This window comes from Penicillium odoratum (genome assembly GCF_028828045.1).
Source record: "Penicillium odoratum strain IBT 22623 chromosome Unknown utg000006l_segment0_segment0, whole genome shotgun sequence".
Taxonomy (NCBI): domain Eukaryota; kingdom Fungi; phylum Ascomycota; class Eurotiomycetes; order Eurotiales; family Aspergillaceae; genus Penicillium; species Penicillium odoratum.
The window spans coordinates 962,226-986,184 of NW_026643148.1; the positions used below are offsets into that span (position 1 = coordinate 962,226).

Consider the following 23,959-nt stretch of genomic DNA (forward strand, 5'->3'; position numbering starts at 1 on the left):
CCAATTTACGGTCTCAAGATCTTTCTTTTTTTTTACTTAGTGCTTGCTACTAATGATATCATCTTCACGTTAATATCAGACTAGATACAAATACAAGAGCTTAATAGATTGGTCAATTTATCCAAAAATATCTAGGGGATTCCGACCTCTCAAGACCTCGACGACTGGCCATTTTAACGCAGAGATTGAATTCATCTTGCAGCGTTTCTCATGGCTATTTAGGTAAGAGAGGAAAGTCGGTGATGAGAAGCCAATGAATTACCTCGAAATATCCAGATAGAAGAAAAAAGCCCAGTCCCTGAGCACAGAAGAGCAAAGCTGGGTAGAAAACTCCTACCTACCAATAAGAGATATGGCATGCATAAATGCAAATGGTATCCAAAGCCATCACTTGCTTTTCATTAAATGCATCGAGATTTTTCGCCTTGTAATCATCGTCGGCCATAGAATCTGAATGTATCAAATGAAGACATGATGTTTTTTCTATTCGATCTCCTGAAAGAATCATGCGTCCAAGCAGCTGAGCTGAACAAGTCAAATCGTCTATTGAGTAGCTGATGACTCTCGATTTGTTTTATATTCATCTATGAATTTCCCACCGAAACGGATAATAATGACATAATAGAGAGGGGGAAGAACATCAAGTACTACGTATAATTTGTGTAATAAGTGCCGGGAACCCCGGCTAATCATGGATCAATGATCAGCAATGAAGTATTATTTAATCCCAAGGTCCTCTTGAATATCTCGAATTCAACTTGAAGGGAATACGAAGCTACCATGTCTTTTGAGACACCCCCCAAAGCTGACGAGCCACTGATGAGCGGTGAGGATATGTACCACGAGAGTGGTTTGGGATACAAGTCTTCGAGATCCACCAAGCGATTGCATCTGTGGAAAGTCTTAGTAATAGTCACTGGATGCATGGTAACATTCGCACTGGGGGTGATGACGGGCCGGAATTTGCCATCAAATCACCAGGGCATGCTAGGTAAGTCGTCAAAACCCTTGAATCAGGCTTTCGATGCACTAACATTACATTTGCAGCCCCGGAAGGTAATATCGAGGCTATCATAGAATACAATAGCACCTTCGGCATGCATCCATCCCCGGAAAGTGACGCCGCGTGGGAATCGTTGTTTCCCAAATGTAATGGAGTCAATCAACATGAAGTATATGCACCTGAAGCTTCAGGGCTGGTTGTCTACCATAATCTGCGTTGCTTGAATACACTTCGTGGTGTGTATTACGCCAGCTTGGATGGGATACACACCCGAGACATGGCCGAGGAACATTACCACCTTGACAGCCCGCTTCATATCCGCCATTGCTTCGACTATCTGAGGCAGAGTTTGATTTGTTCGGCTGACACGAATTTAGAGGCCCTGCCGAAGGATTTCATGGTGAATGAGTGGAGATTTACGCGTACCTGTCGCGATTTGGATGCTGTTAAGGCGTGGGCGGAGGAAAATCTGGGTCACTGATCTCTAAGACCAAGTCTTCCTATTTAAACCCTCTCGATATCTCAACGTGTCTCACAGTAATCTGCCCTTACTTAGCAAGACTTTTTATTTGCTTTACTGAATGGAACGAACTAATTTCGGAAAGCTAAAATTTAGCCACTTTGATAGTTTACGAGGTGATCGTCTGTCGGTACGTTGAGGTATTCATTCTAAGTTTGTAGCATCAGATCTTGAACACACATCAGTTGGTGCTGGCAACTGATAATATTTGTTGACTCGCTAAGCTTTAAACAGTACCCCTACGAAGAAGGTGAGTCCATGCGACACCACGCTCTGAGTAGAGAGAGGTCATGCCAGTGCAGGAGGTCTTGCAGTTCATTCCGGATCACCCAAGTTCAGCAAAGACCGCTTCCCTGCCTGAGCAGGGAAGATAATAGGTTCAATGGAATCCCGGGGTTCGTGTATTTACCCTGATGGTAGAAACCAGGATCATAGAAAGTTCCTATAATACTGCCTCGAATATGAAAGGAAGCCCAAGCCAAATTCCACCAAGATCCATTCCCATATGATATACTCCTGCCCAAAGAGGCCCTGCTAGTAGGCCTCCAATCGAGTTCGTTAGACTGAGAAGTGTGTACGTTGTGCTCAAAGTTGTCGGCTCAACCAGGGAAGTGACCAATGTTCTCACCGTCACAGAGAACGTAACGATCCTAAACCCCACATCACAACTTCAAGACTCAACATGATCAAGTTTGGCGCTGTAGAAACACTTGGGAATCCCAGAAGTATAAACAGTGTGTTGACCTGTGTGAGATGATTTTCAGCTGCAAAATTTATCGTTTTAATGATAATTTCGACCTATTTCAGCGAATGTGCAGGGGTGCAGATAAGACCAACCTGCTAATTGGTTACCTATGTCGGGGTTTTCCCTTTCAATTGAAATCAAAACCAAATACAGGCTAGGCATGCATGGGAAATCCTCTCCATTATATCATGTATCTTCAATTTCCACTTACATCTATTTCTACCCAGTCAGAAGAAGATAAGGTGCTTCATGCTTTGTCGTGTGCCTGAGGGCTAGTATCTGCGCAACTATGGTGACTAAGCTCGGATGACCAAGCCGGATTACATAAGTCAAATAAGCGCAGGGCGGTAGGATGTTGGCTGTCACCGCACTAAGAAAAAGGTAAAAAATTGATTCTGCCACTTAAAGAAAAAGCTGCAGCGCAACCACTGTTGCATGATATGTGGAAGGAAAAAAAGATGACCAGACTGGGGCTCGATCCCAGGACCTTATCGGTGTTAACGATACGTGATAACCAACTACACCATCCGGCCAATTGATATATGAATGTGGAGATGTTGCTTACATCAACCAGGGTTATTATTGCCATCGAAATACCCACATTGAGCAAATGGTAACCAGACCCGCTAATAGTTTAGTTTAGTGGCTCTTTGGCTTTTCAGCAGTGATCAGATGAGTCTTTGCTTATCTGAAAATCCAATCAAATGTTATAAGGAAGATTGGGCCTGCGCCAGTCAGCTACCTAGTACCGTTGAAAATTATGGCCTGACAGGATATATACTGTGATAGAAGAAAGACGCATACACTAAGTAAATTTGGTATCCCTATAATCGGTGAGAAAGAATCGGAGAATATTACTGTTCTCCCAGCCAAGTACGAATCTCAAAATGCACCAGTAAGATGCTGCCAAACGTCCGCTCAACCAATTGTTAATTTGCAGGTGATCCCAATCTTCAAGTGGCCTTTAGGGTAGGAGAGGAGCTAAAGGACAATGGGGGCTACGTCAAACCATCAGGAAGCTGATGGATAGCTGTCAATTGATGCATGTAGTGGTATTCTACAAAAACGAGTGGAAAAATAATAAAGAACATTCTCGTCTGATCCTTTCTTTTTTGTTTTGCGTATAGTGTACAGTATCCCCACATTCACTACTCGACTACTTCCGCCCGTTTGTGGTCATTAACTACCAATCTTAAGCAATAGGCTACTCATTCAGCTTATTAAATAGTGACTACTGGATTACTCTCACAAAGTACCCGTTTGTAGGCAGTATTATTCGAATTTAGGGTTTAAAATCCACAAAAATATAGAGTAGTGCATGCTCATCCTTGTGTGATTCATCAGAGAAAATTTACGCTCGAAGTCAATACATGGCTTCCATCTCATTCACGACTCGTTTAATTCTGCCCACCCGTTTCCTAATTCACCCAGACATGAACAAACATACCCTTGTTCATTCTTCAAGTCAAAAAGCCTTTCAAGCTCTTGACGTCCATTCTGAAAATTTACAAAGCCGCGTTGCTTTTTTGGTCTAGGTGGGTTAAGGCCTCATCGAATCAAATCCACTCAGTCTTCAGACGAAAACTAACGCGCGATTAGCGACCAAAAAAAACAGTATCCGAACCAACAATGCAAGCCTACTACCCACCCCCGCTATTCCAAGATGATGCAGAGCAGCCCGGATTTTGGGCCAATGCAGCAGCCAACGGAGACATTTGGACTAAGAGTATCCAGCTCCGCCGGAAGCCGGATTTCGTCCTTTCTGCTCTACTCCAGCTTCCACTCCTTCGAGAACCAGCCACGCGCCTCGAAACTTCCAGCAACTCGTTCCTGCTCTTGGTCAAAAGTCGGACTTGGCATGCCTTGGGCTTGCTCGCTCAAGCAGTGGGAACGAAGATGGACGTCGAACAGCAGTGTCAATGTTGTCAACGGGGACACGGCCAATTTGTGTCTTGTGTTATGGTCCTCAGCCTTCAACATCTGATGCCAGGATGTGTCAACTGTTATTGGGGCAATCGGAGGAACAAGTGCAAGCCCGGGAAGACCCATCCTGTCCCTACCCCGAACTTTCCTCACGCTGCCATAGATGCAGTGCCTACGATCGCCAGCCCTGCTGAGAGCATCCCCATGGAAAGTCCATTCACTCCCATAGGAAGTCCATTGATTCCGATGGAAAGTCCCTTCAGTACGATAGAAAGCCCTTTTAGTGTGATGGAAAGTCCCTTCAGTTCGATGGAAAGTCCCTTCAATTCGATGGAAAGTCCCTTCGGTGCGATGGATAGTTCCTTCAGTGCGATGGAAATCCCATTCAGTTCAACAGAAAATCCATGCATTCCCGTGGAAGGTCATAGCCGGAGTTACGAAGAGCTTGAGCATGCACTGGAGATGGAACTTCTGGCGAAGATGGAATCGCAATTGAAATATGTGTTTGCCAAGAGGCGAGTCAAGGACGCCTTGGCTGCGCTCAATGTGCACGACGAGCGCATCCAAGATCTCCTTTCCGCTAAGCGGAGACTTCTGGATTGAACTGCATCGAATGAGCAAGAAGCATTGACCCGCAATGTACAACAAGTAATCTGGGAGGTTGATGGAAGTCGCACTTGAAAAAATCACAGATGAGAAGAAGTTTTGGGTGGATCATTTATTATGATGTATCATTAAGAGGATAGTATATTTTAGTCAGCATTCTTGGGCCACCAAACAAATTTAAACATTCTGCAAAATCACATTCATTCAGGCACAACAAAAGTCGATAAAGACCTCAGCAGCGTAATCGAATATTCGAGCCAGCAGATTGAAACGGCTTCCACATTCCCCTGTCGGGGAAAATAACTTTGACCGCGTTGTGCAGGTGTGCCATTTTGAAAATTTTGAAAATCATGGATGGATGCAAGAGGGAAAGCCTCTGGAGTGAGAGACGTGGTGGGGAATCGGGATATGCCGCACCGTGAACAAAAATCGCGGAAATATTACTTGTTTGCAGAGGGGTAAATGGCAAGTAGCGGAAGCTAGTAGTTTACGGAAGAGAGGTCGATAGGTATAAATATTTTGAGCACTGAGGGCGACTTAGGGTCCAATATATGCTAATAATTCGATACACAAGCCCCCCGGCTGTTCCCAGTGAGGCAATTTGACGCCTGAAAAATAGCAAAAATCGGTAGATCTGCTACAGTCCAGGTAATATCCACATGAATGTAGAAATTTCATTGAACCGGAAAAAGGGCTCGCTCCCATCAGCTTCATTAAAAAGACGGATTGGCATTCACAAGCAACTGCTGGAAATAGGCCTGTAAATCATCAGCAAGGGAACAACCATGATGATAAATTAAATAAACAAAGACAGGTTAAAACTTACTTCGAACCATGTTCCGGCTTCTGGGGCAGGCTGTAATGCATCGCTATATCCGCAGTGTGCATCATATCGTGGCGATGTGGTATTTGATGTACCATCACATTCTCCGCCAGGCTTGACCCAAACAAATGCATCCTCAAGAACGTCCCCAGTATCAGTTGTGGGGCGAACACCAAAGCCAGTACCAATGACATTGCACCAGTCACCCCAGGCATTTTGCTTAGTTGGCTGGACACCATTGCGTGCTAAATGGAGGTTAGAAAATAAACATGATATGCATACTGGAATCTCAAAAGCACTGAGGATCCGAGGATTGGACTTACAAGTATCGGTGATGAAATGAGCAGAAAAGCCTGCAGCATCAAGTAGAGGAGCAAGAGCATTGACATAAAGCTTTTCGTCGCAGTTGGAGTCTCCCTGTGTGTATGATGGACAAGTGTCGATTGTCCAGGCGTTATAGTTAGCAACATTAGTTGCTAACCCTCGCACAGCAGCGGGGGACGATGCGTTCTTGTATACATTGGCAAAGAGCGTAGCGGCCGGTTGGAGATTCGCTGACCAGCCCAGCCAGCCGGCATGTCCTAGATACGTCAAATCAGTTAATTTATGCCGGAATAAAAATATGAAAGTGAAACTTCAGGGAAGGAATCATACCCGCGTCCATATACATGGCTACGTTTGGCAAGTTGAGCTGGATCAACGCATAGTTGACGCACTCCAGATAAGCACTCTCGGCATTGGCGCATTTAGCCACATTTAGATTGGTAACAAGGTTGGCGAGGCTATCGGGCTCTAGTGAGAGTTAGCGGGGTGATCGAGTTGATTAGTCTATCTTAGGGTCCAAACCAATGACCAGAATAGTCTGCACATCCGAATATTTCACAATCTGAGCCTTGATTGAGTCAATGTACGCTTTGTAGTTCGCCACTCCATTATCGGCGATTGAGTATTCGCCGTTGCTGGCGAGAGCGGCGCAGTCGCGGTCTGGCAGGTCATAAACCACAAAAATGCCCGCAATTGGCGGGTTAGCACCAGCGGCATTCTGTGACTGGATGTCGGCAAGATAGGTTCCCATGGTCGGAACCTTGGCGGCCGTGTCACTATTGAGAAGCTAAGTAAAGGCGCATCTTGGGCAAGGCAACCAGACTTACAGCCAAACAAAAGTTGGAACTTTTGCGACATTGCTAGCCTTTGCCGCGAGAGAGCTTGTCAGGGACGGAATTGCCGATGCGAAAATTTCGGAGGAGTAGTAAGGGTTTGCATAGAGTTGATAGCCGCTGAAGGGATTGCTACTGTTTGTAGTAGCAGGGGCTGTAGTGGTGGATGTGGTGGATCCTTTAGTGGTGGTGGACGTAGTGGTAGTCAACAATGTAGTCTTGGTCGTCGTGGTGGCGCTTGTTGTGCTAGTTGTCGCACTTGCAGAGACACACTGCGCATAGTCTTTCAAGAAATTAGTGTTGCGATTGTACAGTAAGAGAGCCCGGAAATTGAAACATACAGGGATTCAAAGTGGTGCATGTTGCCTGTGCCGTGCACACAGTTGATCCTGTCCATGCACTACCACCGCCTAAAGAAACAATTAGCCCATAATCTCCGGAAGATTAAAGAACAGTTATTCTTACATTGACCCCAGAGAGATTGTTGGCCATAGGCGATATGAGAAAGGAGAAACAACAGTAAACCTGTTGTTCGCTGCATATTTGCTGACGATTGCTTATTGCGAGGGGGTTTCGATGATTTTTGAATTCAGTATTAGCGAGTTTCATGCATAAGAAATTGTCAAAGTATATATACCTGTGTAAACGGATAAACAAGAATTAGAACCCGCTTTTCAGATAAATTTGAGCATGATTGCTACAATAGCCACGGAATGATATCTCAAAATGATACGGAGCGTGGAAAGTCTTCAGGCTAACTTATTTCAGGCTATATTCCTTTGAAGATGATATGCATTACTACTTTAAGCTGTAACGAGCTAAAATCAAATTTGATTCGATTTGACTATGCCGAATATAATCTGCCAAATGTTCAGGAAAAGAAGAATTGCAATAAAAGGACAAAATTGAAAGGAAACCAGATTAAAAGGCACGGGTGATGTCCATGTGATGGTGAACGGGACTTGGCCCTTTACAGAGTAGAATTGAGTCTTTAATTAGAACATTCACCCCTTTTACGCCTAGTATTTATTTGAGAATATCCATCATCTTTCTACTTGGTTCCCGGACACTTGAAAACTCCCACAGTTCGGTGGTTGTAACTCTCCCCAAGATCTTCACGGTAGTCTCTATACATCACAGGGATTTTGAAAAGCGGTAAGCGTAACACGGGCGCTCTGCAGTTCTTCATCCCGATGCAGGGCAATTAAGGTTCAATTCCTCTTTAAGGGATGCGTGCACATGTGGGATCGAAGGGCTCCATAGCCTAAAAATCCGGATTTTAGCCGCGGGGCAACCTTGAACTTTCAAAAGTTCGAAATTAAACATTTCAAGTAATAATGTATGAATCTATGATATAAGTTACTGTAAGTAGAATATTTCGCTATCCCTAGAAAGCAAGTAGCAAAAACCAAATAATTTCAAAGATTTGATACACCGTATGTAGAAGGCCACCTTTGTTGATGCGGTATACAACTGGTGGGGCATACTACGGCGTACATACAAAATGCGGGCATCACGCTGACTGGTCGATGCATTTCTGCACATTTGCAGGTGGCACCGCAACGGGCCGCCGGGAAAGAATGATGAATGATACAATATGTGGAACGGAGAAGTTGCCGGCGGCCAAATTAATACGGACCACAAGCCGTAACTACAGACAGGCCATCAAGAGCTAACGAGTTCGAGGGAATGGCACAGTCACTGTAAAGAGGCAAGTCGAGTTCAAAATTAAAGAGTCCATTCAACGAAAAGAAAGAAGCTTTAAGTGAAAGACAAACAACTACTTGAGAATTTCTACACTCGTTTCTTTTCATTCTGAGCATATTTTCGGCTTGATTCGAGTCTTCAACTTGAAGACGCCTATAGTAAAAGCTTTTTCAGCAGAGAAAAATCGTCCATTTTTTTACCAATTTCATAAGTGACAAAAGCTATTCCTCTTGCTCTGTCAACGTTTTTGCCTGGGTTGTTGGTGTTTCAAAACATGTCGCTCGGGCGACCAGCTTATCTGTACTCGGACTCCACTCCGATCGCACTCCGATTACTCCGATTACTCCGACCCCAACATTGACTCATCGATCTCCTTGTATTCCTAAGACCCAGAATCGAAATAAACAGTTCAAAGAATCATCAAAACTAGATCAATTACCTCCTTTTCTAAATTTATTGCTGCTACTACTTGTTACAACTCAAAAATGTCCTTTGCTACACCTGCCACCCTTCTTCCCTCTCGCACATGGACTCGTGAGGGTAGTGAATTCTTCATCTCAAATGACCCCGCATATATCTCTGTCGAGGCTGTGAACCGAGCATTCGGAATGGACTTCATATACTGGGCGAAGCCTCTGCCGGAAGATGTTCTCTCCAAGATCCTTCAGGGCTCAATGTGCTTCGGAGTCTACAAGCGACTTTCACCCTCGGAGTCCGGCGAAAAGAGAACAGAGCAAGTTGGTCTCGCACGAATGATTACAGACGGCTCGACCTTTGCGTATTTATCAGATACCTATGTTCTTCCCGAGTGCCAGGGCAATGGGCTGGGAAAGTGGCTTTTCCGTTGCGTGGCGGAGGTCTTTTCGACCGAGAATATGCCTTATCTACGAAGAATCATGCTATTGACACACGAGAAGAAAACCCAAGAGTTTTACACCAAAGCTCTTGGAGTAAAGGTTATTGGGGAGGAGAAACGGCCGGATACTGGGAAAGACTTGGTCTTTATGTGTGCCAGACCGGGTGTTGATTCATGATACATCTTGTCACAAAATATTTTTCGAGGTTATCCGGTTTTTATACTTTTACTTCAAGATATTTAGTTTTACTTAAGTGTGGGGTTAGGTTATCCCTCCATTTGCTTCAGTCAGATCTCTCTCTCTCTCTTCCTTCTCAATAGCTCTCGGAATGCAGATCTTGTCCGTTTGCTCGTCAGTTTCCACGCTACCATGTGGCACCTCTCTTCCCTTGGCACACAGCAGGATCTAGCAGTTGACACTGCTAACTTCACTTAGACCCCGCACAGCGACAACAATGAGTGCGTTCTGACTAAGCAGGGCATACCTATGCTTGAGGCGGGCCTCGCTATGCCATTCAAAATTCACGACAGTGATAGGGAATCGGGATGGAAATATGTTGAATTCTTCTGGGTCAAGATCGAGTCTTTTTGTCGAAACGTGAAATCTAGGCTGCCAACGACCGAATGAAAACCGAGCAAATTCATAATCTGAAAATGTTCTCTGGCTATGTTCACGACTACTGCCACTAGGATAGATACCTGTGTGCTTTCCGGCCCATCAAAGTGAATGAGAAGATTCTCTACTTTGAAGCCTCAGCTAATTTTATCTAGGACGAGAACAAACGTCTAGTCAACCAGCATGCTTATTATACTCCAACAAATCCCTTTCATAATCTTTACAGCGACCCACATTCTTTTATTAATCCACATATTTGCACTATATAGTCACCCTTGAAGGATAAATTTAGTACATACGACCATAGGGTGTGGAGGAGAACTCAGAACACGGCTTCCCGTCCGCTCAGCAGTACTTAAAATTATGTACACCCGCACTCCTGATCGTTTATATAGCCCTATCACCTTATATTAGCGATGAAAATTTACGTTAATTAAGTATAGGTAATATAGGTAAGACTTTTATAGACTAAGTGATAGAGCTCTTACTATAGTAGTGCTACCCCTTTTATCTACTATTAGTTCCTTAACTATTCGAGGAGTAAACATGTTTGAAAGGATACTTATAGAGAGTTTAAAATAAGTATAAAAAATAGTACTATGATTGAATAATATAATAGGATTATGAATACTAAACTCTCTTTTTTGTATAAGTTAAGTTTCCTTTAAGCCGTAATAGATACCTACCTACTATTAGGTCTTAGGTAGGGTTAGGTTATATAAGTCAGACCTGATAGTAATTAGGTTAGGTCTTAGATCTATACTTTAGACCTGAATTAGATTTTAAGGAAGTCTAAGTTTACTTATTAAGGTTATCTTAATCTTTTATATCTATTTTTCTACTCAGTACTAACTACTTTCTTTTATCTTTCTTACATCATTGAACCATCATTATAGAATGAATCACTGGATTAGACTAGAAGTCTTTAACCTTAGCTATCTCTATCATAAACTCTAGTCGCGCTGTACATAGAATAGTAGAAAGCTTCCAGTCACCCCCAATATCTATCTGTGAACCTTTACGGGATATTCAAGCTTTGATGGAGGCTTTAGGCATACTTATTGATATAATGGTATAATGGGCACAGCCACTGATTTTGAGTTACTTGCGCTTGGGCTTACCTTATCACAGTGTGGCATCGCTTATAAGGAGTTCAAGGAGGAGATTACTTTATCAAGATCCTAGTCCCGCTATGTCTCCCTGCCTCCGCCTCCACATGTCATCGTGAAACTGAGGAAAACGATGCTCATCGGGTGCATCGAAGAAGGAAGTCTTACAGACAGTTGTGCCCGCTCGCAGATTGTCGAGCTTGGGGAAGAGTGACGGAGTGGGTAAGATAAGTGCCTATACACCCCGATAGGATCCGCCACTATCCTGCCGGCGTGTTGAAAATCGGGTTGATGTAGGATTTACGGAACTAAAGCGTTGCATAACGGACGTGACGGGAGTGAAGTAGCCAGATATCTACTGACGTACCAGTGTCTTTTGAAAGCTATATAAGCCTAGAGAAAAGACAAAACAATACTTCTTACTTTCGACATCAAACCCGCCGGCGCCCACACCCGGTGACAAAAACCTCAGTGCCGCGGCACAATCTGGCCCTTGAAAGCGCGCGTCGGTGTCCGCATCTCAAACAGATGGTCAAGCTCTGCAATCGTGCGGTCCTTCATCTCAGGAACCTCAAAGAAAAAGATAATCCATCCCAGTGCTGAGAGGCCAGAAAAGATAAAGCCGACTTTGCCACCCAGGTTTCCTTCATCCGTCTGGTACATATAGGGAACGGCATAATTGAATCCCCACATGAAGAAAAACTGCGCAATGAAAGCTAGTGACTGAGTCTGGGCTCGAAGGCGCAGTGTGGAGGTTTCTGACGAAATTACGGGGTAGGTTCCACCGACTCCGAGACCGTAGGTGAAGTTGACAGCGACAATAGCACATCCGACAAACCTGCAACCGGAGAAAGTAAGAGACATTAGTAAAAGCTATGAAAAACGGGTATATGGATATATGAGAGGCAAAGCGCTGATGTTGTAGAAACAGAGAAGGCAAGAGACACAGTCAAACACAGGAAAGAGAGAGTGTGAAGAACATACCAAAATGCGGTGGTAGTGGAGAAGCACCCCGCAATGCCGATGGCGAGCCAGATGAGGGTGATCGCCCCGACACTCCATAATAGAATCGTTCTTCGGCCGAAGGTCGCCATAGTGTACCACGAGATTAGGATGGCCGGAATTAGGAGACAGAGGGAGGCAGTCGTAACGAGGAGCGAGACCGTAGCCGTCATCCCGCCCAACTCCAAGAAGTAGGTCGCATTCGAGATCATAGCTATTCCTACCAAATTTTGCAGAATGTTGGCGTAAAAGACAATGCGGGTCCGCCGCCAGTTGGCGCCCTGAAAGCACTCAATATAGGACGCTTTCTTCTCCGTGCTCTCAGCTTGCTTCTCATGTTCCAAGGCTGCTTCAATTGCGCCAACGCCCTCCTGCGCCTCTGGCCCGCGACTGCTGTAGATTCGGGTAAATGCCCTGACTGCTTTTTCAACCTTGCCTTTTTTGACGAGGAAAGTGGGACTATCCGGGGTAAGAATCACAGCAAGGATCGCAATCCCCGCAGGGATGACCTCGGAAGCAAAAAGAATCTGATGTTTTTTAGTCAAGCCCACCGGGGAGGGGGTCACAGTGTGACAATATCAGGGTGACATACCCGAAATGCGGCAGCTGTAGTAATGTGGAGACGGACATCGACACCGACGACGGCAATGATCTGGCCAATAACCTAAGAGATGACAACACCGCATGAGCACTGACCGGGAACTGTTGTGAGATGGGATGAACCAACCATAAAAAGTGTGAAGAGAGAGAGGAGCGGCCCTCGTATTCTTAAGGGAGCGACTTCCGAGACGTACGTTTGGGAGGCGGGCAACTGGAACCCTAGCCCGAGTCCGACCACGATTTTTCCAATCAAGAACATACTGCGTTTCGTATTGAGTATCTCGCTAGTCTCGGAAAAGGTGCAGATCAAAGCCCCTCCAATTGTGAGCAGGCCACCGAAGATCATCAAGATTCGACTCCCAATGCGATCAGCTATAGGCCCGGTGGCGTACGCTCCTCCCATGATGCCGACCGAGACCATAGAGGACCAAAGAGAGAGCCATTGAGCTGGAAGAGTATAGGAGCCGTCACCTGTCGAGTCACCAAAAGCAACTCTATATAGTGATCAGTACATCGGATTATGACTACTATTTGTCGTGGCTGACGAAGAAGGGAAAGGGGCAAATATCTTACTGGAATGCCGGCATTGCGGTCACCACGTTGATGATGATCAAATCGAACCCATACACAAAGGTACAAATCGACATGCAAAAGCAATAGATGATTGCTTTCGGATGCTGCTTGACAGTCTGGAGGGCTGTCAATTCCTCGTCAACAGCCGGGCCTTCTGGTTTTGATGCAATATGTCTAACATCCTGCTCCTCCACATGCTCAGCGCATTGAGCCTTCTCGGAATCCATGGTATGCTTCGGTAATATCTCTGGTTGATGGGACAAGCTACCAAGAGAGATGGTCAGTCTTGCGCTCCATCTTCCTTTAAGATATATGTACGGTTTTGTTGGGAGGCAATGTCCGGCGCGAAGCACATGCTCCGCATTTCCCCACAATGTGGAGTGATGAGGGAAGTGGGGAAGCCGGGGAAGTGGGAAAAAAATGGGAGAACTCGTATTCACATTTCAGTTCTGCCGAAGTCCCGCCGAAGTCGCTCTGCCTCAGCTCCGTGGCGACTTCCCCACCTGTCTGCTCCTTCTTTAATTTGCTGTCTCCGGTTTTTGCGATGATGTACAAACATTCAATTGAAATCACACACCACGATGACCAACCCCTCCAATGCCACCGGTGAATCGCGACTATACCGCGATCCGTCGCGGGCAGTCAGCGAACGAGTCGAAGATCTTTTGGCCCGCATGACGCTAGTGGACAAAGTTGGACAGATGTTTCATAACATGCTCCTCATGGGCCCTGATGGCACGCTTGCGGGCGCGTCCGAGGTTTTCAACATTGAGAGCACGGAGCGGCTGGTCCTGGAGCGTAAAATGAGCCACTTTAACCTCCTGGGCCCCGTGGTCAATCCTCGAGAAACTGCGGAGTGGCATAATCGCCTGCAGCAGCTGGCGTTGTCCACCGATCTGGGGATCCCCATCACACTCTCATCCGACCCGCGCAATCATTTTACATCTAACGTTGGGACGGCCTTCGAGGCGGGTGCGCTGTCTCAGTGGCCCGAGTCTCTGGGATTGGCTGCGCTTCGCTCAACTTCTCTGATCCGTCGGTTTGCCGACATCGCACGACAAGAGTACCTGGCGCTTGGCTTCCGATGTGCTCTTCATCCCCAGGTCGACTTGGCCACTGAGCCCCGATGGTCCCGAATCAGCGCGACTTTTGGGGAGGATGCCAATCTGAGCAGCGAGCTGGTTGCAGCATATATCGAGGGCTTTCAAGGTGCTCAACTGGGGCCGCAGTCGGTGGCCACGATGACCAAACACTTCCCAGGTGGAGGAGCGCAGAAGGATGGCGAAGATCCCCATTTCGCATATGGACGTGAGCAGGTCTATCCCGGAGGTAATCTGGAATATCATATGCGTCCATTCAAAGCCGCCATCGCCGCAGGAACTGCGCAGATGATGCCTTACTACGGCATGCCGGTGGGCACCGACTTTGAAGAGGTCGGTTTTGCCTTCAATCGTGGCGTCATCACTGGGCTGCTGCGCGAGAAGCTTGGGTTCCAAGGTGTCATCTGCACCGATTGGGGTCTTGTTACCGACTCCGTCATCATGGGCCAGCCGATGCCTGCCCGTGCTTGGGGCTGTGAGCACTTGAGCGAAATAGAACGAGTCAAGAAGCTCCTGGATGCAGGTTGCGACCAGATTGGCGGGGAGTCTTGCACTCAGCTCCTGCAGCGCTTGGTCGAGGAGGGCGATGTTCCGGAGAGTCGCATCGACGAATCGGTCCGGCGGATTTTACGACAGAAATTTGAGCTCGGCCTTTTTGATCGACCATTTGTGAACGTGGAGGAGGCCAAAAATCTCGTGGGCAACCAAAAGTTCCGGCGCGAAGGTCATGAGGCGCAATGCAGCGCCCATACTCTGCTCACTAATCACCACGATCTCCTTCCCCTCCGTGCTTCTGAAAAGTACAAGGTCTTCCTGGAAGGGATAAATCATGCGGTCGCGTCTGCGAGGGGACTAGAAGTGGTAGACTCTGTCGCCCAAGCTGATCTGGCTATACTTCGGCTTAAAGCGCCGTACGAACCGCGGCCAGGCGCTTTTGAAGCTATGTTCCACGCTGGCTCACTAGAATACGATGCACCAGAGAAGTCCCGTCAAGCAGCCATTTTCGAGGCTGTTCCCACGATTGTTGACCTGTATCTTGACCGCCCGGCCGTGGTCCCTGAGATTGCTGCGGCTGCAGCTGCACTGCTGGTCAACTTTGGCAGTAGTGACGAGGCATTGTTGGACACTATTTTTGGGGTGTTCGCGCCGTTAGGCAAGCTTCCATTTGACCTACCGTCATCAATGGAGTCAGTCCGGCAGTCCCGGGAGGATGTGCCTTATGACACAAAAGATCCTTTGTTCCGTTACGGCGATGGTGGCTCTTATACCCATTAGACGCATTGATCTCCAACTTCTGCGATAGTCAGATAGTCATTTCCCATCTTGAAATAAGAAACTGCGAGCATTCATCATAATGTCGCCCGAGCGAAGTGCAAAAATCTCTGGCTTGCTCCTGTCAAAAAATCCGGCTAGAAGTTGTAGGTAGCGTAAACTGTCCTAAGAAATGCAGCTTGATTATGTATTGATGACAATCACAAATATCTCGTCAGCAGCGCCGATGAAGGTTTACCTTTGGAGGGGAGGCCTGGAATGTGGGTGAAGGAGTGATGATTAAGACTCAGTGGCGTAGGGCAGATGAAGCGTCCTGGTTCCTCCCCACTTATTCGACCTGCTGCATTTCCCCAGATTACCCCAGCTGATCCTGTCATCTTATTGTGGGGGACTTTCCGGGGAATAAGTGGGGAACGTGGGGGACCCACAGGGATTTAAAGCACCTCCCTCCTAGTCCTCTCTTTTAAGTTCCTTGTGTCTGGAATCTTTCTTATCTTTAAATTACCCTCTCATCCTTCTGGTGACACAAGTGCAATATGAATTACAAGACTGAAAACGAACATCGAGAGGATGTAGAGGAACCAGTCTCCGAGACGGCAGAGGGAGAGGGGAATACCTGGCCCCCCCGGGGACTCGATACTAGAACAATACTAGTGCTCTTGGTGTGACTTCCCTTTCTCGCCGAGATCTCTGCCTAAGTTTCTAATTCTCGATATAGGCCATGAACCTCATTTCCTTTACTCAGATTCTAAACTTGGTGGGGTCTGCTGCAGTAAGATCATCCCTATCATTTTGGAAACGAGCACTGATATATCTGAGTAGTTTTCAACCGAGATCGCCGAAGTGGTGGGCCAAGCTGACACTTCGGTCTGGCTCAATCAAGCAGTTGCAATCCTCACGTGCGTGCTTGGGCCCCCAGTCTCTCAAGCGGCTGATTATTGGGGAAGAAAATGGTTTATTGTCATCCTCACCCTGTTGGGCGTGATCGGTAGCATTATTGTATCAAGGGCAACATTCATGGGGATGGCTATTGCGGGCGAGGTTGTCGGAGGTCTTTCCTACGGCGCGCAGCCTTTGCTCTATGCCGTCTCCTCTGAGATCGTCGCCAGACGCTACCGGCCACTGGCCCAAGCAGGAATGAATATCACTCTCGCGCTCGCCGGACTGTTTGCGCTGCTGGTGGGCTCGACGCTGATACAGGACAACCCGGCTGGATTCCGCAATTATTGGTACATCATTGCGGCTATCCAGGCGGCTTCGGCTGGTATCTGTGTAATCTTGTACAATCCACCTCCCCGGCCGCTGCAGCTGTCATTGTCAACACGCCAAAAGCTTGAAGCCTTGGACTGGATTGGATATGCACTTCTGGCCAGTGGCATTGTCCTGTTCTGTATAGCGTTGACCTGGTCTCAAAACCCCTATACCTGGACCGACGCTCATATCCTCGCCCCGTTTATTCTAGGGGTGGTCATTCTGATAGCCTTCGGTCTCCATCAGGCGTTCTTGAAAGACGATGGGATGTTACACCATGACCTTTTTCGCAACCGTAATTTTGCTCTCGCCATACTCTGCATCTTTATTGAAGGCATGGTGTTCTTCGCCGCAAACAACTTCTTCCCTATGGAAGCTGGTATCCTCCTCCAGGCCGGTACATTTCAAGCTGGTTTGCGATTTTGCATCTGCTTCTGCACAGCCATTGCCAGCTCCGTAGGCATCGCGATATATTCTTCATTTACCAAAACACTGCGTGGTCCGACAATAATGTCGTTCATCTGCTTTGCCATCTTCAATATCCTGATGGCCACACTCACTCCTTCGAACAAGACCGCATTGTGGGGTTATCCAGTTCTCCTTGGCTTAGGTCTCGGGATTTGCCTGACCTGCATTATCGCCCTTGCACAATTCAGCACCCCGCCGCATCTCATTGCCCTGGCCAGCGGCTTGATGGTGGGCGCCCGGTCATTAGGTGGTTCGGTGGCTTTGGCCATCTACACTTCCATCTTTAATTCGGAGCTTACCCAACACCTTGCCAAAGATATAGCCAACAAGGTCATACCGCTGGGACTTCCAGAGTCGGAATTGGGTTCTTTCATTACGGCCCTAACCTCCAATAACCAAACGCAGCTTCTGGAAATGTCTAATGTCACGGGCCAGATCATTGAGGCAGGAGTATCAGGGCTTCAGTCGGGCTATACGTCCGCCTTCCGATTCGTATGGGTGACCGCGGGTGCATTGTCACTGGTTGGGATTGTTGGTAAGTTCGCTTCGCAATCTACCCCATTCCGTTCTTGTTGCCTTTGGATAATGGTGGCTCACCAAATCGACTAGCTGCTTGGTTCTTGCGGAACCCACAAAATGAATTTAGTCTGGAGGTAGATGCTCCCATCGTCTCCCGTGAAACGCATTGCGATGAGTCTGTTCACTCAGCTTGAAATTTCGCGAACACCGTCCCCTACAACCATGGTCCCAAAAATATTATTTAATTTTTTCAGAAACTATGTATATCCGAAAACGCGGTAAATATACATAGTTTCTGAAAAGAAGACAGCTGTGGATCTGATTGATGAAGCGCAAGGATGGTCTTTTTCTTTACACACAAAAATGAGAGAACACAGTTGATGTTAAATCTAGCTCCATCTGAATGTAGAACTGCGTCTAAAGCCTTATTTTATTTCCTGGTACGGACTTTCCCCTCTTTAAAATTCTCTATCGACTTCCATGGCTTATCCTTGACGAATACGAGCTCCCACAGAAGTTTAAGGGCAGTTGTTGGAGTCAATCCCCACTGAAGAATACAAGAATTTTATCGAGCCTCATTGAGCTTCTCAACCGGTACTCATGGGTGCGGAGAACATCTTACATGGAATGAGATTCCGAGACCTTGACATTCGTCAACTTTGAGCAGTCTCTCTAACGAGCATTTTCAACCCCCTTTGCAGATTTCGGCTTCGCCCTGACCACTAAAAGCAAAACAATATTTGGTTTCGACCATCAAAGTGCAGGCATTGACTTTCGTAAATACAATCTTGTTTGACGGTCAATGCCTTTTGACAGTTGCTTGGGAGTCAGACGGGAGTATTGAGCTGCCAGGATCGCGCTAGGCTTGATGCGTCATCTTCCGCCCCCGCAACGAAGCTTCCCCACATTCGCATGTGGGAATTCGGTGGCGTAGTGGGAAAGCCGCGTAAGTGGATGGGTGGAAACCCATTGGTTCTAGGATCGCCGGCTACGCTACTGCCATATGCGCTCGCACCGGCATTTGGAACGACGACGACACCACAACTTATGAGGGTCATATGATCCAATCAAAAATGAACCAGATAGGTGCCGAATGCGGTCCCGATTTTGGGCTGGTGATCTAGACGGTATTACCAATCCTGAAGTTCGGTCAACTTCGGTGCCGCCCTTCTTCGGTCCTGGTCTAGTCAAACACTGTACAGAGGAGATGACCATCCTCGCTACCAGATTACCGGCCATGTATTCGGACTTCCGCAAGGAGTAGCGCGGTCGTGTATTTTTAATTGACAGATGGCCTCAACAGAGGCATCCAAGGCTCAGATTGAACGCGGTACGGAGTACAGTCACTTGCCAAATAAATCGTATATATTGAGTATTGGATCCAGTGACAAGTACTCTCTCTATACGGTGCCTGAGGTGTCTCGGGATAGATGCGTGCATTCATCGTATAGGAGAAAATAGACCAGGTAACTACCCAATGATGACCACATTTTCGGCTTTTGAGCTTCATGATTCAGCGTCAAGCATAGAGTATTATCGACCACCACCACGAGCATCATCTCCATGCCTCCATAATTTTTCAGGGGGGGTGTGTGTCGCTGTCAGCCCATGTACATTGCCAGGAAGCCATCGAGTCGTCCTCATTTCAATATGTATTGTTCTTCTCAGACTTTGCTGCATGAAAAAGCCACATTGGTCCTGATAAATGTTTATCGTAAGGTGCTCTCAATTCCACTTCATCTGTTTAGTACTGCAAAGATACAGTATCTCCCCACCCCGCCATCTAGTTTCCTTAGCCCGTCCAGGAGTAATTACTGGAGACAGATCTTAGGGCTGTCAATCTTTTTTCTTGTCTCCAGATTCTTTCCGTCGTCAAACTGTATACACACATATATAATGTCTCCTGCTAGACTCCCGGGTAGGCAAGCTATACACTCAGCGATAGGGAGATTTTGCTTGACAATCTTCCTCAAATGGCCAGTCCCAGCTACATAAGAACGCTAGAAGATTCCGGGGGGATGAATCAAAGCTCATAGCGCTTTCTTTCGCCTAGGTAAATATACTTCAAGAGTTATAGATACAACCGAGCGACGCTGATTTTGCCTCTCTAATTACTTCATCTCAATAGCGGGTACCACAACGAATTGTGTCAGACGAGTAGGCGGCGGGGAAAGCCGGCGTTTCTTCCCAACCCACCAGGAAAACATAAACAAAACCCCTCCCACATCCCCCGCCTGAACTTTCGCCCTTGGTGATAGAGAGCTGTGACTCCGAAATCCGAGCTGGGAAGATTATAGAGGCTTCGCGCTTCGCTAGTCCCGATTGAATGCTTTGGCGGTGATTGGCTTCCTAAAATCCACTTACATTATGCCCACTGTATTAGGCCCCTAGTCATAGGATAGCTAGGGGCCCCACTAGATTGTTAAGCTTATTCGATTTTCAAGGTACAAAATGACAAAATCCGTCTCACCTGGCCTCTCTCCACTTGTTATTAGGTACTCCACCGACACCGTTTCTTTGAACTTCCTCTTATCCGTGGTGGCCGAAGAATCAATTTTCATTAAACTTTCATGTATCCTCCTTCCCTTGGCCGCTATGGGCTGCTGAAAAAGGTTCCATTTTATCAAATTTCGCCGCTATCACCACTTCACCTCGACAAGGTCACCATTAAATTCAGACCTTTCACAACCGAAAGCATCAAATATCCATCCCAAGTCAAGCAGCTGCTGTCCTCCCCAAGTTCACTGCCGAAAACCTAACCTATCATGGCAAATGGTACCTTTATATCCTCAACATTATGCGGTTGCTTGACCTGCCTAATTGGGGTCTACCCATCTTTCGTACGACTTACGCGGATGATGATCTTTGGAAATCATATCTCGAAACTCTTTATAAGGGAACTTATCATACAATGAGAAGAGCCAAGCAAGAAATTCTAGCCCCGCTTTTCTTTTGCCCGGTATCGAGGATGCGCCTCTAAAGAGATAAGGGACTCCGCACCTGTTATAGTCCTACGTAAATACTGGGACATCGATGGGTTCAGGGGTGCGCACCGCCCAGAGTGGACGGATGGAGAGACTCACCAGCAGGTCGACGAGTGCGAAGATCCGGATGATGTCATGCCCATACTAGATGACAAGGATTTGATTTTCTTTGAGGAGGTTGACGGGTCAAGAGCTCCTATTTTAGGGTGGATGTATGCGGAAATTGGGTCCATGGCATCCTTGTACAATGGCCTTCTTTGCAAATTGATTCAGAATTACAATATGTTTCACAAATTGATACAGGGAGTATCGAAATCAGTTTTACCACGTAAACATAGAGAAGATCCATATAAGAAGTGTACTAGAGTTAGCGTTACAGCATAGCCTTGTTGGTTTGACTATTGTTTAAATTGTGAGAAGCTAGAACCTACCCGTTATGATGTCACGGATATATCTCTTAAGCTACAATTTATTCTTTTCTTCTGTGCTCTAGTTATATTATCTCATAATGATTATTCAATCCGGATATACCTTTGGGCTCGGGCTTTAGTTAGCTCGGCCCTCTGTCGGGCGGGTGGCCCATACACCCGATATTCGTTCCTGCTCTCCCGAGCCGCTGTGTCGGGGTTAACTTCGACTTTACAGAGGCACCGATAATTATACCGCTAAGCTAATAATATAGTCTGTATATTATCTGGGTCAGCAGATTGCTTGTGAAACAAGTAAGTAGTCATCCGGCGCCGGCGGGAGCTTTGGAATGCCGAGAAGATGGCGCCGGGATTTGAGTTGAAGTTTTACACGAAGATCTAGAACTCCACTGCGATAAAAATTTGACCGGGGGGAGGACTTAAAAGGCTCCCGGCTCAGTGCGGGCATCTTTAGAAGTTGCCTTGGTTCCGCTGAATAAAAAGACAATATAAGTCAAGTAGATCTTCGAGGGACGATCACTTCTACATCATATTAAATACAGTAGTGAAGTACTTAGTTAGTTCCTAGACTATTTGTGCAATCACTTAATCAGCGGGGCAATACAGATCTTACGAAAATCTTTGATACTTTCCATGTGAATTCCTTGTCATCTTGACTCTACGGTAACTTAATGTTCAGGTCCTACCCCATTTCATCCCGCACTATCCTTCTTTCAAATTCTAAATTTATTTATCAGCGTTTAATGCTGCGCTAGTGATTATAGCTGCCATCTGGATGGGTCTCATAGGTTCATTGCCTCATCTGGACTTGAATGATGGAGTGACCATTGTTACGCTAGTGCTGCTTCTTACAGTGACTAGACAAACCGGCTCTCGCCAAACGTAGAACCTTGGGGTGCAAATAGTTTTTCCCAGTCACTGTACCATGCTAATACAAATTTTAGTAAATCAGATAGCAATGAGTAGGGGTATGCAACTCATATTGATCCGATTGGCTACATGAACCAGGAGAGTACTTTAGTGAGTGCCCGAAGTTTCTTCAGGCTGGCTCCACCATTCGGGTATGATCAGTCCCGAACCTGAAGATTACGGATTTAACAAGACTAGGAGGTCCGAGGGATTCCAAGTTTGGTAATATGAGTATGAATGTCCGAGGAAATCAAGTTTCCACCCACCTCCTGATCGGCGTCACCGGCAATCATAGGATATATAAGAGAGGGAGATTTGTACCCATTTTTCAAAGTCGCACCATATCGCTCCCATTGTATCGTTAAGTGGTGTACTAATTCCCGAATCCGGTCAACACTTCTTATTGTTTCTCTTGATCAACCTAGCAGTCGCCACTCCATAATGAGGTTTGCACTTCTAAATTTGGCCATTTGGGGTTTGGGCTGTGTGCTGGCCGGTCCGACGAAGGGCAGCGTTAAACGCGGTTGCTCCAATGGTGATATTGACTTCAGAAACCTGGAGGTTGATAGCGCCCCAAGCTACCCACGCCCCTACATCATGCGCCATTATGCTCATGGCCAAGCTGTGACCGTTGGTGCGCAAACATACCGATTTTATGTGACCGGACCTTCCTCCGGCTACGCATTCACCCTTCTATCAACCAACGCCCCTACATCTGCATCCCTTGGTGTACTTCCACATATCCACGAGCGCCATTATGAAAACTTCTTCAATCTTAAAGGCCGGTATCAGCTTTGGGCCAAGAAGGGAAACGGCACCCAACAAACCCGTGTCATTGGACCAGGTGACTATGGCTCTGTTGTGCGGAACACCACGCATACCTTTAAAATTCTCGACCCGGATACTGAACTGATCGGTGCTATTGTTCCTGGTGGCTTTGAGTATGTTGCTATGTCCCTTACAATACAGACAAGTCTAACTCATCTCTAGAGATCTCTTTTTTGCCCAAGGGGAGAACCTCACTAACCCTGTCCACACGGCCTATGTCCCTCAGATCGACAACGATACCACTGCCGATGGCCCTGATGCGGCCACCATAGCTTCCCTGGAGAAGTTCGATGTTTACTCTCAAGTCAACTTCACACCACGTACCGACGCAGTGGACGGCAGTGCCCCCAAAGGCTCCGTTTGGCACAACGCAAAGAACGAGCTGGGTGCCGTTGGTCAGCCATATTTCATCGCCAACGGTTGGGGTCCCAAGTATCTCAACACTAAGTACGGATACCATATTATTGCTCCGCTCGCCACCCCCACTCAAACCCAGGACACCAATTTCACCCTCTCTACAATTTCTATGGGTGTCACGCTCAACAATGCGACAGTTCCTGTATGGACTTTCCCCGGTGCCGCCGCGTTTCAAATCCTTGAGGGCAAGCTTACTATTCAGATTGACTGCAACCTTCCATATGATCTGACCATTGGTGATGTTGCTTTCATTCCGGGTGGCGTACCGTTCAAGTACTGGAGCGACTCCTATTTCACCAAAGTGTTTTTCCTAAGCAGCGGTCACGATGGTCTTGACCAGAAGCTGATTGCTAGTGGTGAACCATACGAATATGTCACTTTTCCTATTTACTGGTAACTTGGAAGTGACAACCATTTATCAATATTCTATTCAAATCATGTATTATATGTTATTTTGTTTTAGCTTACTCGTGACTGAGTAGTGATAGGTAGTCGGTGAAAGGAAAAGTCTAAGTGTTGATCAAATTCCTAATAAGCTGGATA

At 46.6% G+C, this 23,959-nt stretch overlaps 8 protein-coding genes across 8 annotated transcripts; 6 read left to right on the forward strand and 2 right to left on the reverse strand.

Moving 5' to 3' along the window:
- Positions 1-780: 780 nt before the first annotated feature.
- Positions 781-1,484, forward strand: N7520_008802 (uncharacterized protein; the record flags this gene model as incomplete). Its single annotated transcript, XM_057142736.1, has 2 exons — positions 781-991; positions 1,048-1,484. 2 exons carry the CDS (start codon positions 781-783, stop codon positions 1,482-1,484), a joined length of 648 nt encoding a protein of 215 aa, XP_056992024.1.
- Positions 1,485-3,897: 2,413 nt separating this feature from the next.
- Positions 3,898-4,794, forward strand: N7520_008803 (uncharacterized protein; the record flags this gene model as incomplete). Its single annotated transcript, XM_057142737.1, has 1 exon — positions 3,898-4,794. The coding sequence occupies one exon, from the start codon at positions 3,898-3,900 to the stop codon at positions 4,792-4,794; it is 897 nt and encodes a 298-aa protein (XP_056992025.1).
- Positions 4,795-5,510: 716 nt separating this feature from the next.
- Positions 5,511-7,318, reverse strand: cbhC (putative cellobiohydrolase; the record flags this gene model as incomplete). Its single annotated transcript, XM_057142738.1, has 8 exons — positions 5,511-5,555; positions 5,624-5,865; positions 5,944-6,201; positions 6,275-6,412; positions 6,467-6,720; positions 6,772-7,060; positions 7,119-7,187; positions 7,243-7,318. 8 exons carry the CDS (start codon positions 7,316-7,318, stop codon positions 5,511-5,513), a joined length of 1,371 nt encoding a protein of 456 aa, XP_056992026.1.
- Positions 7,319-8,969: 1,651 nt separating this feature from the next.
- On the forward strand, positions 8,970-9,518 carry N7520_008805 (GNAT family N-acetyltransferase; the record flags this gene model as incomplete). Its single annotated transcript, XM_057142739.1, has 1 exon — positions 8,970-9,518. One exon carries the CDS (start codon positions 8,970-8,972, stop codon positions 9,516-9,518), a length of 549 nt encoding a protein of 182 aa, XP_056992027.1.
- Positions 9,519-11,533: 2,015 nt separating this feature from the next.
- Positions 11,534-13,467, reverse strand: N7520_008806 (uncharacterized protein; the record flags this gene model as incomplete). Its single annotated transcript, XM_057142740.1, has 5 exons — positions 11,534-11,903; positions 12,050-12,594; positions 12,660-12,731; positions 12,795-13,161; positions 13,241-13,467. 5 exons carry the CDS (start codon positions 13,465-13,467, stop codon positions 11,534-11,536), a joined length of 1,581 nt encoding a protein of 526 aa, XP_056992028.1.
- A 354-nt stretch (positions 13,468-13,821) lies between these two features.
- Positions 13,822-15,615, forward strand: N7520_008807 (glycoside hydrolase family 3 protein; the record flags this gene model as incomplete). The annotated part of the gene is made up of 1 exon (XM_057142741.1): positions 13,822-15,615. The coding sequence occupies one exon, from the start codon at positions 13,822-13,824 to the stop codon at positions 15,613-15,615; it is 1,794 nt and encodes a 597-aa protein (XP_056992029.1).
- A 533-nt stretch (positions 15,616-16,148) lies between these two features.
- N7520_008808 (trichothecene efflux pump) lies at positions 16,149-18,044 on the forward strand (the record flags this gene model as incomplete). The annotated part of the gene is made up of 4 exons (XM_057142742.1): positions 16,149-16,274; positions 16,331-16,384; positions 16,435-17,866; positions 17,941-18,044. 4 exons carry the CDS (start codon positions 16,149-16,151, stop codon positions 18,042-18,044), a joined length of 1,716 nt encoding a protein of 571 aa, XP_056992030.1.
- A 4,568-nt stretch (positions 18,045-22,612) lies between these two features.
- Positions 22,613-23,813, forward strand: N7520_008809 (quercetin 2-3-dioxygenase anaerobically complexed with the substrate kaempferol; the record flags this gene model as incomplete). Its single annotated transcript, XM_057142743.1, has 2 exons — positions 22,613-23,112; positions 23,162-23,813. The coding sequence occupies 2 exons, from the start codon at positions 22,613-22,615 to the stop codon at positions 23,811-23,813; spliced, it is 1,152 nt and encodes a 383-aa protein (XP_056992031.1).
- Between the last annotated feature and the right edge of the window lie 146 nt (positions 23,814-23,959).